A 17,173-nucleotide genomic window follows, 5' to 3' on the forward strand; every position below is an offset into this window, starting at 1 on the left:
ACCAACCCAATCAGGATGCAGAGGTGACGCAAGGACATGCTCTGCGAGAGCCATAAGGAGAAGGTACTAATACAACACATTGAGGAAAGGAAGAAACCCATGTACAATGAAGGGAACATGAACTAACCACCCTTGTTGTGAGCGCGCATCCTTAGCAACAAGAACTTGCGCCTTTTACGATTGCGTGCAGTCTCAGCAGAACTAAGGAATGGAAAGTAGCCATCTCCTAAGGAAGTAGAAAAATAAAAACACGCTGAAGCAACATGACATGGCTAAGAGTAAGTATCCAATAGCATCCAAGTTATGACAAGAGGAACAGAATGTACGCTTCCTCTTTCGAACAAGGGGAGTGGCATGCACGACCGGAATAACAGGCAAAGCAGGTGCAGCACGGGCTGCTCGGCATGGAGGCCGGACAGGGACCGCACGACCAGAAGTAGAAGCACGTCCCGAAGGGACAGCTGGCCGTGTTGGAACAGGACGACGCGGAGGCATACCGTGAGCAGAGGAACTAAAAGCAGGAAAAAGCATACACCATAGTGCTGCAAACAGAGAGGAAACAAAGACCAACAGAGCATTGAAATTGCTCTGGTGGAATATAAATAAGAGGAGCATAGCCTATGAGCATAGAAGACAGCACCATGGGTGCACGTATCATGAAAAGCAGTAAGACTTTACATCGGAAACTAATTGTTTACACTGGATCTACAAGCATCTGATAAAATTATTATTTATTATTACTACTAAATGAGTACAATAATACAACAACAACACCCCATGATGATTAAATGTAACACACAGACGCTAGAAGCCTTGAGTACAGCAACGCTAAGTTAGGAGGGGGATGCGCCTGGGCACGAGAGACACTAACAGAGGAGCCCGTGCCTAATGAGTGCGGGTAGGCAAGAACTCTTTCTAAATAAGCTGCATAGAGAACAGCTGATGCAGCAACAGCGACCGCAATATTCCCACAATTCCTATAGACAACAACACACTCATAATTGTAATCTCTAACTACAAAGCCATAGAGCCCCTGCAAAAACTTGATTGCCTGAAGGGCAGCCTGTTCGTATGCATCTGCAGAACTGAGGCACGCAGGGCTCCAAAAAAAAATTCTCCGTGGCATCACCGCAAGACCATCCCCAGGGATCTCAACCTCTACCCCAGCAAGGACATGCCCATCCCCATCAACCTCACACAGATAGACAGGAGGAGGAAGCTCATAGTGTGCTGCCACAGTTTCCAGAATTGGCACAACAAATGGCACCACAGGACGCATCCTGAGCAGGCGAATAATAAGACCGTAAGCAGGAAAGAGCGTGTATGAGCAATCAAGAAAAGCAAACTGAAGAAATAGTCAACAGCAATAACAGTACACAAAGACATGGAAGAACCCAACGCACATAAGACACATGATTAGAACCAAGTTAGAGACTGAACTTTAAAGGAGTACAAGAATAGAAATAGCAGGGAAGGAAAGCATGAAACCTTGGCTAGATGAAAGACAGCACACGAGCTGTGAGGTGAACCGAAGCGTGGCAGAACCTTCCTGAAACATGAGCAAGGAGATCAACTGACCCGGAAGTCCAATGTCACCGAAGGAGACCTACACATGTATAAGAAAGTCAAATTAGATATTTAAACATCTTTGTTCTACGGAAATAGAATATAAAAATGAAGAAGCAATAAGTAACTGAACTAAAGCACGGAAAAGGGCAGATCAAGCGAACGGGAAGAAGGAAGACATCGAAACGAAAGTTGAGATGCAGAACACACACATGGCAGGCAGAAATTAAGTGAGCAAGAACAAAATCAAGTCAAACAAGCAGGAGCATTAAAGCAGATGCAAAGGAGCATTAAAGAACATTAAAGAACAAATAGGGCAGAAACAAGTCCTGGAGAGAATGTAGGTGCGACAGGCCACATCGGCATGCAACCGTACGTATAGCAACCATCACTCTAGACCAAGGCAAGAACGCAAACAATGCAGTCCTAAACCCTAAACCAACCAAGATAATCCCTGGAACGAACACACTGGGTAGGAACCGCAGCAACCAAAGCGGGCTAGCATCTGAAAATCGATGGGGCCTGTCAGAAACAGGACCGGGTATGAGAGCAGTGTCAAGTAGAGGCTAAGCTAAACTAAATCAACCCCTAGGAGCACCACACAGTAGATCTAAACATGGCACACACCCATTTGTGTCTCGCACAACATATGAGATTCTTAGGCCGACAGAAATCCAATCGCGCATTTCATCAAGCGCATAGCAAGCACAGGAGCAGGCAGAACCTCACCTTGCACAGAAGAAACAACCAGCCGCACAGCCACAACACAGCAAAGCAGTCAAAGCAGGCCTACAAGGCATAAAGAAGCAGAAGGCAGAAGGAAGAACAAGTCAGGCAGGAGCAGGCAAGAATCGAGCACGAACCAACCGAAAGAAGGAAGGAGCTCACCCTTCCTAACCAAAGGCCACAGCAGCAGCACGAGGAGACAAGACGAAACAAGGCGAAGGCGGCGCAAGCAACCAACGAAGAAGCCGACGGGGATCGATTCCTACCGATGGCGAGCGGCGATGGCGACCAGATGAGAACGAGGAGGTGCAGGCGGAGGAAGAACAAGGAGGCGCAGGCGGGGGAGTGAACCGGGAGTCGAGGCACCAGAGTAGATGAAGGCAGCACGCCCCCGACCAGACGCTATAACTCCTAGAGGAACCGACGGACGAACACAACCTGACTAACGAGCGGGACCAAACGCGTGAATGGGCCACCTGCAGCGGCACGGAGAGAAGAAACCCCGCGTACGAACAAGAAACAGGCGAAGCGCCTCTTTACCCAGCGGACCGAAGCGGGCCAGCCACGCGAGCAAGCAAGAACGTAACCCCCACGCACCCAAGAGACGGACAAATGGGCCCAACGCAGCTGAAGCGGAACAGACGCAGCTGGGTGCAAGCACGGAAGGTAAAAAAATCGAACCAACCCACGATGGACGGGCCTGCCAGCGCTGCGAACCCACGATCGACGCCCGTTTTGACCGAGCAGGCTCTTGGACACACACACGCACACACGGCGGCACTGCGAGATGGACCCACGCGCAACCCTGGCCCAGGCTTCAGTGGCTCTAGCGCGAGAACGAAGCGTACAGGAAAACGGACGGCCCGATTTTTACCAGCACGATGAAAAGGACGCTGGCACTGGACAGCGAGTCAAATCATGCGGGGAGGTCGATTTGAAACCGAGATGGCTCTCGTAAGGCGGGTTGCGTAGCTAGAGTTATATGTTCAATGATATGACGCGCAATTCTCTTGCGCGTTCCAGAAAAGAGATACATCAGTCGTTGAATTAGAATCTAACGGCTCTCATTAAATAGACCGAAACATGAATCGTTTTCCGTAGTGCTTACTTGGGACGCAAGCATACGGCATGGGCCACACACACACGTTTTGAGAATGTTCAGGCGTGTTCGGACGTTGCGGCGTCGTGATCGGAGACCAGTCGCAATCGCAACGGCCGGCCGCCGCTACACTGCATCAACCAGTTTCTACAAAATTCCATTTCCCGCAAAAGAAAGAATCCACGAGACAGGAACCAAACTGTTCCTACTCCCACTCCGGGCGCGGCCAGACCACCCACCACGTTGCTTGCCCGGTGAGGAACCAAACCGCAAGCAAACCCCGATCCAGCCAGCCAAACCGCCAAAGGCGCACGCCACGTACGTACGTCGCGCTCGCGCACCGACCCGAGCCACCACACCCAACGCCGCGCGCACAGGGGCGGCATGGTGCCGCTCTGTCGAGTCACCAATCGTCAGAGATCAGAGCCCATGTGATGTGACCATGAGTTCAGCAGCGCACACACGCAGGCACGCGCAGCACCAGCCCGATCGAGGTTGGTGGCGCATTGCCATCGAGATCGCGCGGGCGCCGCCGGCCGCTGGCTGGCATGGCTTGGCTTCCTTCCCGCACAATGCACCTCCTGCAAAAGCCACCCGCCGCGCGCTAGCTAGCCCTGCTCCGGTGCTCCCTTTCTTTGCCTTAAAGCCCCCGGCATCGCACGCGCACCACAATATCTGCGCCTTCTGGTGAGAGTACGTGCGTTGCTCTTGCAGGCATTTGCACGCGTGGTGACCATGGAGCTGCCCAGCGCCGCGCTCGCGCTGATCCTCGCCGCGGCGGCCACGCTCTCCGTCGCAGGTTCCTCTCTAGCTCCCTACGCTTGTGTTTTGGCGAATTCGATCATGGTTTGTTTGCTCCATGGTGGTGCTGAGCAGCGTGTTGATCTCGCTCGTGCGTTGCAGTGGCCTACGACCCGCTGGATCCCAACGGGAACATCACCATCAAATGGGACGTTCTCTCGTGGACGCCAGACGGATACGTCGTGAGTATCCTCTCCTCTCCATCCATCTCTCTCCGGGGTTCATTATGATCGATCGTGTCAAGGACAATGTGAAGGAGCTAACCGATCGGTTGCATGCGTGCGTGCATGGCAGGCGACGGTGACGATCAACAACTTCCAGACGTACCGGCAGATCATGGCGCCGGGGTGGACGGTGGGGTGGACGTGGGCGAAGCGGGAGGTGATCTGGTCCATGGTGGGCGCGCAGGCCACGGAGCAGGGCGACTGCTCCAAGTTCAAGGCAAACCTCCCACACTCGTGCAAGCGCACCCCCGCCGTCGTCGACCTGCTCCCGGGCGTGCCCTACAACCAGCAGATCGCCAACTGCTGCCGCGGCGGCGTCGTCTCCGCCTACGGCCAGGACCCGTCCGGCGCCGTCTCCTCCTTCCAGGTCAGCGTCGGCCAGGCCGGCACCACCAACCGCACCGTCAAGGTCCCCAAGAACTTCACCCTCCTCGGCCCCGGCCCCGGCTACACCTGCGGCCCCGCCAAGGTCGTCCCCTCCACCGTCTTCCTCACCGCCGACCGCCGCCGCAAGACCCAGGCCCTCAGTACGTCCTCACCTTCTCTCTCTTCTCCTCGCCATGCATGCATGCATGCATGCATGCATGAAATAGTTTTGTAAGTAACTAACGAGTAACGAGCCACCATGGATGGATGAATATAATGGCGCTCCATGCAGTGACGTGGAACGTGACGTGCACCTACTCGCAGCACCTGGCGTCCAAGTACCCGTCCTGCTGCGTCTCCTTCTCCTCCTTCTACAACGACACCATCGTGCCGTGCGCCAGGTGCGCGTGCGGCTGCGAGCACAAGACCTGCGCCCGCAGCGAGCGGGACTCGAAGCGGCTCATGCCGGCGTCGTCGGGGAAGAGCGCGCACGCGGTCACCGCGGCACTGCGCGGGCACGTGAACCGGCAGAGCGCGGCGCCGCTGCTGCAGTGCACGACGCACATGTGCCCCGTGCGCGTCCACTGGCACGTCAAGCTCAACTACCACGACTACTGGCGCGCCAAGGTGACCGTCACCAACTTCGACTACCGCACCAACTACACCGGCTGGACGCTCGTCGCCCAGCACCCCAACCTCGACAACATCACCCAGGTCTTCAGCTTCGACTACAAGCCCGTCGTCTCCTACGGCTCCATCAGTAAGCAAACAAGATCTCGATCAATTCCCTTCGTTTCATCATCACAAACTCTGCAATGAGAACTAAATTTAGATCTACGGTTGGGTGGGTGTGCAGATGACACGGCGCTGTTCTACGGGATGAAGTTCTTCAACGACCAGCTGATGGAGGCGGGGCCGTACGGGAACGTGCAGTCGGAGGTGCTGATGCGCAAGGACGAGAGCACATTCACGTTCAGGCAGGGGTGGGCGTTCCCGCGGAAGATCTACTTCAACGGCGACGAGTGCCGGATGCCGCCGCCGGACTCCTACCCTTACCTGCCCAACTCCGCGCCGGCGCCGCTCGTGAGCTCCGCCTCCGTCGTCGTCGTCGCCTTCTTGGTTCTCCTCGTGGCATGAGCGTCGGAGGCGGCCATGATGTTTTGCCTGTAGATCATAGGAGAACGTTTTGGGCTTCAAGATTGACATCGGTTGTGTTTTGATCTGGATATAATTAAACGCAAGTTTTTTCCCCATTTCAAGTAGAGCACGCAGGACAGGAGCATGATTTCGGTAGAGGAATATGTCTGTGTAACACAATCAGGTTGGAGTTTGCATCTCCCGTTTCTGACCCATAGCACTTTCTTCTGTTCATTGGTGTTTTTTCTTGGATGCCGATATCTGCCACCCGTGTGGTACAATGGACACCCACCCGCACGACTCGTCCGGTCGTACCTGGGAGCCAGCCCACACGATCCCGTGCGGGCGAGCATATAAACTGCACGCACGTTCGGGTGTAAGCATGACAGCCTGCAGGCTGAACCAACGACAACTACTAACTCCCCAAACCATGAGCGCGAACGCGTGGGCCACCACGGGACAGACTCCTCGAAAAACCTCTAAACCCCTCTCCGATCCGCGGTGCGAAGGCAGTCATCAAAGCCGCCACTCCCAGTTTCGATCATCTCCCTCCCTTGCCCCGATCCCCTTCTAGCAAGTTGCCATGGCGACTCGGCGCAAACCCTAGGCAGATCTAGAGGACTACGGCGAGGACATGCTTAATCAAGGTCAGTTATTCCCTTGAAATCGGGTCATACCCCCCCCCCCCTCCCCCTCAAGATTTATGCCATCAGTTATTTGTGTTGTTGCCCACAGATCCGTAACCTTTTCGAACCGTAGTTGTCAACTATGGGTGAATTTGCCATGTGCAGTGTTTTTTCTCCTGATTTTTTTATGCACATCATGTCAAAACCTTGGAGTATCTAAAATGAACTACTCCCTCCATTCTTAAATATAAGTCTTTTTAGACACTTCAAATGGACTACAACATACGGATGTATGTAGACATATTTTAGAGTGTAGATTCACTCATTTTGCTCTGTATGTAGTCACTTGTTAGACTCTCTAAAAAGACTTATATTTGGGAACGGAGGGAGTAGTTGCCACGAAAATGAGTAGTTCATTTGACATTTGAGGGGAAAGGGGGAGAACAACAACGCAAAATTGATCAGATAGAAATGAAATTCCCTTTATGAAACAAATAAAAATTGTCATCCCTATTGGCCATCCAAAAAAATCCGATCTGCCTAAATTAGAGATTTCAAATGAGTCCTAGCTATTGCACATCTAAGTGGCTCAAATCAAACATAAAAAGAAAAAGGAAAAGGAAAAAGAACAAGCAAATTTCCGCACAAATCTTCATGTAAATCAATGACATAGGACTTAGATGTGCAATACTTAGGGTACATCTGATGTGCTTTAGCAAAACCGATTTCAAATAACCTCAATTTGCCTGGGTATATGCTTTTCTTCTTCTTTCCAAGAGCATGCATGAAGCATGAGCTCTACGTGTTTATATGTTAAGATAGAAAGCAATGCTTATCTGAATGTGCTTTTCATATCCACAATGGAAATAGATGTTCTATACTTCTCTGTTTAGTGCACATAAAATATTTGAAAAGTCAAATTTCCCAAACTTTGACTACATTTATAGAGGAAAATAGCAATATCTATAATAATAAATAAATATCATTAGATACATCATTAAACATATATTTATAGTAGGACTAGTATTTATTTGGTATTATTTCTGTTGATATGTTTCTCGCTAAGGCTAGTCATAGTGGGAGTAACTTAGCTAGTAACATAGCGCACTTCAAGAAAAGTTTGCTTACGTGGCATATAGTTAATGAGAAGTGGTAACATAATATGTTACTGTAACATAGCGCTTCCCAAGACAAGATGAGTCTATAAACTAATAAATGAAGTCATCTATGACACTAGTACTATGTTACTTTGCACTATGAAGATAGTAACTTAGACTAGTGTCATATGCATGACACTAGTATAAGTTACTCCCCACTATGACCAGCCTAAACTTGGTCAAACTAAACAATGTTTGACTTCCAAAAAAATATGCACACTACACGAGGAATAGAAGGAGTACAGTCAATATCTATCTTTATTGTGTTTTTTTCTTTATTAAAAATTTAAAATGTTTTGCGTCAACTTAAGTATCTGTCTTGCCTTAGTTAGAATGCACATCAAGTATCCCCGCAAAAAAGAAAAAAAGGAAGCACATCAAGTAGTAATGTACAACCATCAGCCAGAGCTTCAGGCTTGGTTAGGTTGTTCAATAATCATCTGAATCTGAATCTGCACTCCAAGATAGTTGTCATATAAACCTTTGTTCAATAATCATGTGAAAACCTCTGTGCAATTCCATCTAATGTATTCATTCCTCCTTGGACCGACCTTCACTACGCATGAACCAGCAAGAATGCCAATGCTGTCCAAACGGTTATGAATGGAATGGTAAGTGACGCCGACAGTCGATGAGAAGCGTTCGGCAGCCATGGGTACGCATCTGGAGGCGGCATCACGCAGTTCTCGCCGTTGAAGTACACTCGCCTCGGAAACGCCCATCCTTTCTGGAAGGTGAAGGTGTCCGGGTCCTTCCGGAACAAAAGCTCAGACTGAACATTTCCATTATGCTCGGCAGTCATGAGCAGGTCATTGTAGTACTTGATGCCCCACATCATCCCGGTGTCGTCTGCGATCGACAGAGCAATAACTTGTCAGTAGCTGGAACATAAACATTCTTTTCTTTTTAAGGAGGATTGCCCCCGGCCTCTGCATGGAGACAAATATACACTGCATAATGTATAAGTTTTCAGGGGAAGATGATTGAAACAAAGCCCTCACTTATTGTTCCATAAGGGTTCAGATCTTTGTATCTGAAGCTGAAGATAGTGGTCAGGTTGTTGAAGTTCGGGTGCTGCGCGACGAGGTTCCAATGCGAGTAGTTCATCAGGTAGTTGAGATTTGTCGCCGTGATCTTCACCCTCCAGTAGTCCTTGTAGTTAGCCTTGACGTGCCACTGCACCCTTATTGGGCACATATGAGAGGAGCATTTGACGAGAGGTGCCGGGATGTTGGTGCTATCCCCGGGCACGACAGAAGCCAGATAAGGTGAGTTGGGCCTGCCAAGGAGGACACCCAACCGTGTCACATATATAACCGAACACAAAAGTTGTGACTCATGTTCTTGCATCATATGTAACTTAACTTACTTGACACAGCTCACTGGGTTTGTGTTGTTGTCTTGGCAGCCACATGAGCACGTGTTGCAGTCGACTATGGTGCTGTTGTAAAACGACGAGAGCGCAACGCAGCACGTCGGGGATCTTCCCGCGACGAACTGCGAGTATGTGCACGTCACATTCCATGTCTCTGCACAGAAGAAACACAAAGCTATCACCAAAATGCTAGTAAATGTTGTTGCCACGGCAGGAAGATCATGAACACGGCGTCGAAAAGTTCAAAAGCTTCGCCGGGGGTTTATCCTCCTTCTCGAAGAAAAAAAGCTCCTTCTGAAATATACTACTACTGCTATGCATCAAATGGTGGTAGGGAGGGTAGATGATGAAAAATGGAAATCTCACTGAGGGCCTGAGTCGTCCTCCTCCCGTCCCCGACAATGAACTTGGTAGGGTCTACTTCCTTTGCAGGCCCGCAGGTGTACCCTGGCCCAGGGGCCTTGAGGGTGAAATTGGCGGGCACCTGGACGGAGCTGTTCGTAGTCCCTGCCCGGCCAACCCTGACGTCAAATGTGGCAATGGCGTTGGCGGGGTCCTGTCCCCATGAGCTGAGGACTCCTCCTTTGCAGCAGTTTGGGGTCTGCTGGCTGTAGGGTGCCCCCGGAAGGAAGTCCACCACCTCCGGGTCCGTTCGGCAGCAGTGCGGCGGCGGCTCCACTTTGAAGTTGGAGCAATCGCCCTGCTCCGTGGTTTGGGCGCCGGCCATTGTCCAGATCATTTCCTTCCCCGCCCACGCCCAGCCGAGCTTCCATCCCGGCGCTTGGATGTGGCGATACTGCTGGTAGTTGTACAGTGAAACGGTGGCCTGCAGGAGGAAAAAGGAGTTTACAGCTTGTTTGTCATCAGTTTGGATAAACGATTTTGTATGGACTGTGGAGGTTGTTGCTTCTCAGCTTATAAGTTGTGCAAATACATATGAAGAAACCCTAAATGCTGCAGCATATCGGTAAATCATCGTGTCATATGACTTTTGATTGTTAAGACCAGCCAAATAGACCAATTTTCCTGGTGGAAAAAAAAAGATACTACTAACAGGGAAGCCAAATGTTTTGTGTCATTTTCTTTTCAGCATCTCTTTGACCTGCAGCTCCACAAAGTATTGCAATATCAGTGCACCATCTATTCTATTTTCCCATGGGAGATTCTTCTTCATGGAATTTGCTCATGTAAGAATGGAGAACGCTCGTGTGGACTCGTGTAGCGATAGGGGCATTCGCTGAATTGGTCTTAGCTTCGAACAGGCTGAACTGGCTTACTTACCTCGTAGCCATCCTCCGTCCACTTCTTCACATCCCACTTGATCGTAATGTTCCCAACCGGATCAAGCGAATCGTACGCATCTGCAAAATGCCAAGGAAATTTGCTTGGGGCATGGTTCCACAAAAATGTAAGGATGTCATGGTAGGAGACATGTATCAAGTTCATAAAGTGGACTGAATTTTACTCCCATAAAGTGGACTGAATCACATGTTACCATAAAGTGGACTGAATTTTTTGAACAAGGGCCATAATAAATTAAACTGAATGAACACTAACTGGAGCTGCCACTTATCAAGTTACCAAATTGGTGATTAAACTACACCCATTTTACTCTCACTAAGTGTTGTTTACATACCAAGTGGAGGTCACAATTTTAGCATGATGCCGTTCATAAGGCGGTTTTTTCGCTGAAATGAAACAGAATAGTGTGCACCCACTCAGTTTCCACTGCACTTGGTCATAATACAGACCAAGCCTAATACATGGCTACATGAACTACAAAAGCTATAAAACTAAATTGAACGAAACCAATTTGAATAAATAAAAAACCTCTAACACGATCGAAGAGCTAATGGTGGTGCAAGAGGCCTAGAAGTGTTGTAATTTCAAGCTTTTTTTAGGAGGCAGTGAAATGTGGGATGGGGAACAGGAGACCCTTCCGGTTTCAGACAGGCTCTCAGGCGACGATGAAAGAAGACTGTAATTGACGTGAAAACAGATCATTCAATGGTTGCAAAAAATAGTACTGGTAAAGATGAACGATGGCATGTGATTTCTCGCTCCCCAAACAAAGCCCTCCCAGAAATGCATCCCCGAATGAAAATCGCGTGTTGATCATGACGATCACATTTATGGCGGACGGAGAAATCATCGCCGTTACCAAAATTAGCAGGGCGGACCAAATCCTCCCCCTCCCTCTCGTGCTTCTACCGGTTACCCAAATCTCCGTCCGTGGATCCCCAAGAATCTGCCCGCGTCTCGCCCCCGAACGATCTTGCTCGAGCAGCGCATGAATCGACGAACAACTCCAAGAAAAAATAAACAGAGAGGAAAGAAAACCCAAGAAATCAAGAGCCCTTACCTGACGACGGCACCAGCGCGGAGAGGGCGAGGGCGAGGAGGAGCAGCGCAATGGAGGTCCTCAGGGGACGCGGTGCCGCCGCCGCCGCCATGGCCGGTCGAGTACGAGGTCGCTCGCTCGAGTGAGTCTCAGGAACCAGCTGCACCCCCCTGATCACTCCCTCCGACGAGCACGATGTGCTCTGCGCGGACGGGGCTCCAGAAAAGCGGGCCGGGGTCAGAGAGCGAGGTTTGTGCCTGTGGCCGTGTGTGCGTGTGCGTGTGCGTGTGTGTATAGTGTGTGAGTGTGAGTCGGATTTGTTGTTGCGCGTAGCCGTGTGCTACTACTACATGCAGACGGCTTTGAGCTATTCTCGTGGGAGGCTTTCCCCTTCGCTGCCGTGGGACGACGGTGGGAGTGCAAGTGTGCAGCAAGCCAGCTACCGAACGGCTTGTTTGTTTTTTAAAAGGGTCTGTCTAGGACACATCTAGATTGACATAACTATGTCACATCTAAGCTTATATCCACTCTATTTATGGTCTATTTTTTTGTCTTAGTTTTTTTTTGTTACTGCATTATAAATTTGTGGGAGTTTAGATGTGACATTCTTAAAAAACATCTAGATGTGAATTAGTCAAACTGTTCTTGGAAATACTAGCCGGTAGACTTGATCGTCATTACTGCTAGCCGTGTTTCTGGTTCCCTTCCCTCTATTTCCGTGGCTCCGACGCTCCACCGATGGCTGTCACGTTGCCTTTTCCTGGCCTTTGCTTGGTTCATTCAGTGATGATGAAAGATTTCTCGTCGCTTGGTTGACCGAGGAGCAACAAGTATCCGATGTTTGGTAGAGTCGGATGTCCTGATTAATGTGCGTGATGGATTTATCTTCATCATCAGTCCTCTTGACTAGCGCTCGCTGATCCGAACCCAAGGTCCATTTTCTTCTTCTAGACTAGATGGACTTGGACCGATCATAAAGCTCAGCTTTTCGTGTCTTATGTGCGCAATCTTTCCCTTTCCCTAATAAAGGCTAAAGGAATTTCCCACTGGCTGGCGCGAACGGCCATCGGCACGCCATATCAACCGGAGTGTTGTGCTGCAAACGTTAACGTCTCCGTTTCCTTACGGGAAAAGCCTCGACGTATGAAAGTTGCCTATATATAGACTCTGGCAATTAGTGGTGGTTGAGTTCACAACATCCCCCGGTTCTTTGAGTACGGCAGTCCCTGCAAACCAACCTGTGATTGAGATGGTTAGGTGGACAGTGGTATCCCCAATCCATCAGGATTCAAATCCTGGTGCTCGCATTATTTCTGGATTTATTTCAGAATTTCCGGCGATGCGCTTTCAGTGGGAGGAGGCGTTCCCGTCGACGACGAGGCGCCTACTGTGGCTTCATAAATCTCAAGATGATATGCCGGCTCAGTCTCTCAGAAGTGCTCATAGGGGTAGGGTGTGTGTGTGTGCGCGTTCATAGGGGTGAGTGTATGCACGTGTATATGAGCGCTTGTGTCTGCACTAATGCTAAAAAAAGGCAGTCCCGGTGAAAGGGCAATCTAGGTGCAACCTGCACGCGTTTTTTTCGTTGTTCTTTTTGCGACGAGCTCGGTTCAATTTCATGAACGCAAAAGAATGTCACGGCTCGTCTAGAATTTCCACCTGCGGACGTTATGCAGAGACCGTCCACGGAAGGCTACGTCGATGTCGCGTGTCCATCCATGCATGCAGGCCTCATGAACGTGCCGCTCTGCATACGACAACCGAGATCCAGCTGAACGCATGCGGCGCGAACCAACCTGTGGTTGAGATGGTTAGGTGGACAGTGATATCCCCAATCCATCAGGGTTCAAATCCTGGTGCTCGCATTATTCCTGGATTTATTTCAGGATTTTCGGCGATGCGTTTTCAGTGCAAGGAGACGTTCCCGTCGACGACGAGGCGCCTACGGTGACTTCGTAAATCTCAAGATGATATGCCGGTTCAGTCTCTCGGAGGTGCTCATAAAGGTAGGGTGTACTTGTGTACGTTCATAGAAATGAGTGTATGCGTGTGTATATGAGCGCTTGTATCTGTACTGATGTAAAAAAAGACACGCTCGGCCGCCCTATGCTCTTCTTCCGGTCCTCGGTCCGTTCGAAGCGGCAGATGAGATGCACTGCTTGCGTGACCCGGAGCGCCTGCGCGGCGCAACCCATGCGTGTGCGACCGATCTCTCCCGCCGGCCGTCTCGTTTGCATTGGCCCGGAGCCGCCGTGTTTCGTTCGTGCGCGCGGGCACGCTCCTCTCCTCCCAGTCGAAAGCGTCGTAGGATGTGGCTGGCTAGCGGTAGCGGAGGCAGAACAAGTCCAGGAGGGGAAAATGTACGCTCTGACCCCGCCTCTAGTCAATCAAGATTATTATCTTCGGTAGCAAAAGGAGCTCGGTCGCTCGGTCTACACACACTTTGCCATCGTCTATAGCTGATCAAGCCACTCGGCCAGCCCGTTTGCCAAAACAAAAGTTAGTCGGCCATGCACTCAGGCTGCTTCCACTTCTATGTGGTCGTGTCGTTAGGAGGATCCAAGTACCAAATCTCACTCAGTTGACTAGGATCCAGAGATTGCAACCCAACTCGAGGAATATTTCCAGCACCTTGCAGTCAAAATATTGTCCAAGATAAACAAGAAAAAAAAATACTGCCAGTATGTGGCACATGTGTTTCAAAAATCAGTAAGCTGCTACTCCAGTTGAGTTAGGATATATGCATTAACAGTAGATTCATTGTTCGTGGACTGCACAAACCGGAGATGCATACAAAGTTACAACACCATGTGTATTATTTCAAAACGATAATGACCATGTTCATTACCAATTCAACCATGCATGCCCATCAATCAGTTTTCAGCACAATCATATTCGTGTAGTACCAACACCGACATTCCCGCAAACAGTTATTCTTTAAGAACCATTCACAAGCACGTCATCGTCAACTTTACAAAGCTTGGAAGTTGTAACAAAACAAGCACGGGTCATCAAGAGGACCATTCAAAGGCATGCACACGACGCAAATTCTACCATACTTGGTGCAAAGAAAAATCACTTTAGCCAGATTTCAGTCAGCTGACTTTTAGTTTTGTGGCCAGTAGATTTTCTGTCCGTTGGATTGTCCTTTAAGATTTGTGAGTTTTTTTTCTGCTTTTATTTTTCTATTTTTCAGTTGAGTTTCTTTTTCTTTACGTGTATTTTCTAGATGTTGAGTGTGTGTAAATGTATACATGTACAAATTATGTTAAAGTATGGAAACTTCACTCTTATATATTAATTCGACATATTCTAAAAAGTGCAACTTCTGTGCTAATTGTGTGGAAATTTTATTTATTTTTCATTTTTTTATTCTTCAGGGTAATAAAAATGCTAATTGTTTTTGTGCTAATTTTTTTGCTAATTAAATATTTTTATTATTATTATGTGTATGAATGCATGAAAGTACTATACAACATTTTTGTAAATTATACTCGACAGCTGAAGTTACATTATTATATGTGTATTACTGCATATTATAAAAAGTGCAATTTCACTGCAAAGTTGTGTGCAAGTTTTTTTTATTTTCTTTCTTCTTAAGAGTAATACAAATGTCACTAATTTACTCTCTCTCTCTCTCTCTCTCTCTCTTAGAAAATGTTATTTGTTTTATTATTTTTAGTTTTAAATTCATTTCCCGTTTTTAAGGATGATACCAGTGCCACTAATTTGTTCCTTGTTTAAAAACTTTGTTTCTATGTAAAATTCACTATTATATGTTTATTCTTACATAACTTAAAAGGAGCAATTTATGTGTAAATTGTGTGCAAATTGTATCATTATTATTTTTACTTTCTTTCTACTTAAAGGGTGGTCCCAATGCCACTATACTTGATTTCTTCTTAGATAACAAATATTTTTATTTTTGTGTTTGTAAGTAAGTATGCACACAAGTATGATATACCATGTGTGTAAATTATAGTAGAAAGAAAAAATTGCACCGTATATGCTTATCTTCTGCATATTACAAAAGTGCAATTCCAGAGCATACTTGTGTGCAAGTTATTTTTTAATTATCTTTCTTCTTAAAGGGTTTCATTTTCCCCTAGAAAACTTCATTATTTTGTTTTTTTGTTTTTGTTTTTATATTTTCTTCCTTCTTAAAGGGTTTCATTCTTACATAAAAAACTTCATTATTTTGCTTTAGTTTTAGTTTCTGTATTTTTCTTTCTTAAAGGGTTTCATTATTCCTCAGAAAACTTCATTATTTTATTTTATTTTTGTTTTTTATTTTATTTTATTTCTTCTTGAAGGGTTTCATTCTTCCCTAGAAAACTTCATAATTTTGTTTTAGTTTTATTTTTTATATTTTCTTTCTTCTTAAAGGGTTTCATTATTGCACAGAAAACTTCATTATTTTGTTTTAATTTTAGGTTTTTTATTTTCTTTCTTCTTAAAGGGTTTCATTATTGCACAGAAAACTTCACTATTTTTTTCTTTCTTCTTAAAGGGTTTCAATCTTTCCTAGAAAATTTCATTATTTTGTTTTTGTTTTTTATTTTCTTTCTTCTTAAAGTGTTTTATTCTTCCGTAGAAAAAATCATCATTTTTCTTTCTTTTTTTTTCATTTTATTTCATTTTCTTTCTTTAACGGCAATTCCAATTTCGTTCCTCTATTATATGGTTATCCTTTCGTATAAAAAGCACAATTTCTATGTAAAATGTGTGCAATTTTATTTTTGTGAAACCCTTCTGTGTACATTGTGTGTAAATTCTGTCAACATTTGATTTATTTTTTATATTTTTATTTCTTTTTAATGATAAGACCGATTCCACTAAATTATTCATTCTTAGGAAATTTCTTTTTTGCGAAAATTTCATGATTATATATTTATTCTTGCGTGTTATAAAAAATGCAATTTCTGGATAAATTAAATGCAAAATTTTCCATTTTTCTAATATTATGTATATATTCATTTTTTCTCTAGAGAACTTTATTTTTTTATTATTCTGTTTCAGTTTTTATTTCATTATGTTTCTTCCTTAAGGAAATACTAATGCCACTAATTCATTTCCTACTAGAAAACTATTTATTGCGAAAAATCCATTATTATATGCTTATTCCTGCATATTATAAAAGCATAATTTGTGTATACTTGTGTGCAATTTTTTAATTTTTTCATTCTCTTTTAAGCGCAATACTAATGACACTAATTCATGTCATCTTACAAATCTTTTTTTTGCAAAAGTTGCACTTTTACAAGCCTATTTTCTTGCATATTATAAAAAGACGTAAATTCTATGTAAATCATGTGCAAATTTGGTTATTATTTTTTAGTTTCCTTTTCATTTTCTTCCTTTTGGAGGGTAATACCAATGCCACTAATTCATTGTTACTTAGTAAACTTCATTATTTTGATTTTGTTTGAGCTTTTATTTTATTTTATTTTATTTCTTCATTATGGGTAATACCAATGCTAGTAATTCTTTACTTGTTTGGAAACTTTTGTTTGAGAAATTTCACTATTATATGCCTATTCTTCTGTATTATAAAAGAGTGCAATTTTCTGTGCAAATCGTGTGTAAAATCTATCGTTATTTTTTTGATTGTTTCATTTCATTTTTTTCTTTAAGGATAGTACCAATGATACATTCCAAAAAAATTGTTCCAGAAAATGTAGTACTAATGGCACGTATTCATTTCATTTTAAAAAACTTTTCTTCGCAAAAAAATCCACTATTACATGCTTATTTT

The 17,173-nt window shown here is 46.0% G+C and overlaps 2 protein-coding genes across 2 annotated transcripts; one reads left to right on the forward strand and one right to left on the reverse strand.

Annotated features, from left to right (window-relative positions):
* The first annotated feature begins 4,030 nt into the window (after positions 1-4,030).
* LOC125541249 (COBRA-like protein 6) lies at positions 4,031-6,136 on the forward strand. Its single transcript, XM_048704706.1, has 5 exons — positions 4,031-4,190; positions 4,295-4,374; positions 4,487-4,943; positions 5,075-5,542; positions 5,639-6,136. The coding sequence occupies exons 1-5, from the start codon at positions 4,127-4,129 to the stop codon at positions 5,917-5,919; spliced, it is 1,350 nt and encodes a 449-aa protein (XP_048560663.1). The 5' UTR covers positions 4,031-4,126; the 3' UTR covers positions 5,920-6,136.
* A 2,007-nt stretch (positions 6,137-8,143) lies between these two features.
* LOC125541250 (COBRA-like protein 1) lies at positions 8,144-11,817 on the reverse strand. Its single transcript, XM_048704708.1, has 6 exons — positions 11,440-11,817; positions 10,359-10,438; positions 9,444-9,903; positions 9,072-9,231; positions 8,704-8,981; positions 8,144-8,551 (listed from the first exon to the last, which is right to left on the reverse strand). Exons 1-6 carry the CDS (start codon positions 11,528-11,530, stop codon positions 8,259-8,261), a joined length of 1,362 nt encoding a protein of 453 aa, XP_048560665.1. The 5' UTR covers positions 11,531-11,817; the 3' UTR covers positions 8,144-8,258.
* Positions 11,818-17,173: the final 5,356 nt, after the last annotated feature.

The sequence above is a fragment of the Triticum urartu genome, chromosome 2 (genome assembly GCF_003073215.2).
Source record: "Triticum urartu cultivar G1812 chromosome 2, Tu2.1, whole genome shotgun sequence".
NCBI classification, from domain to species: Eukaryota; Viridiplantae; Streptophyta; class Magnoliopsida; order Poales; family Poaceae; genus Triticum; species Triticum urartu.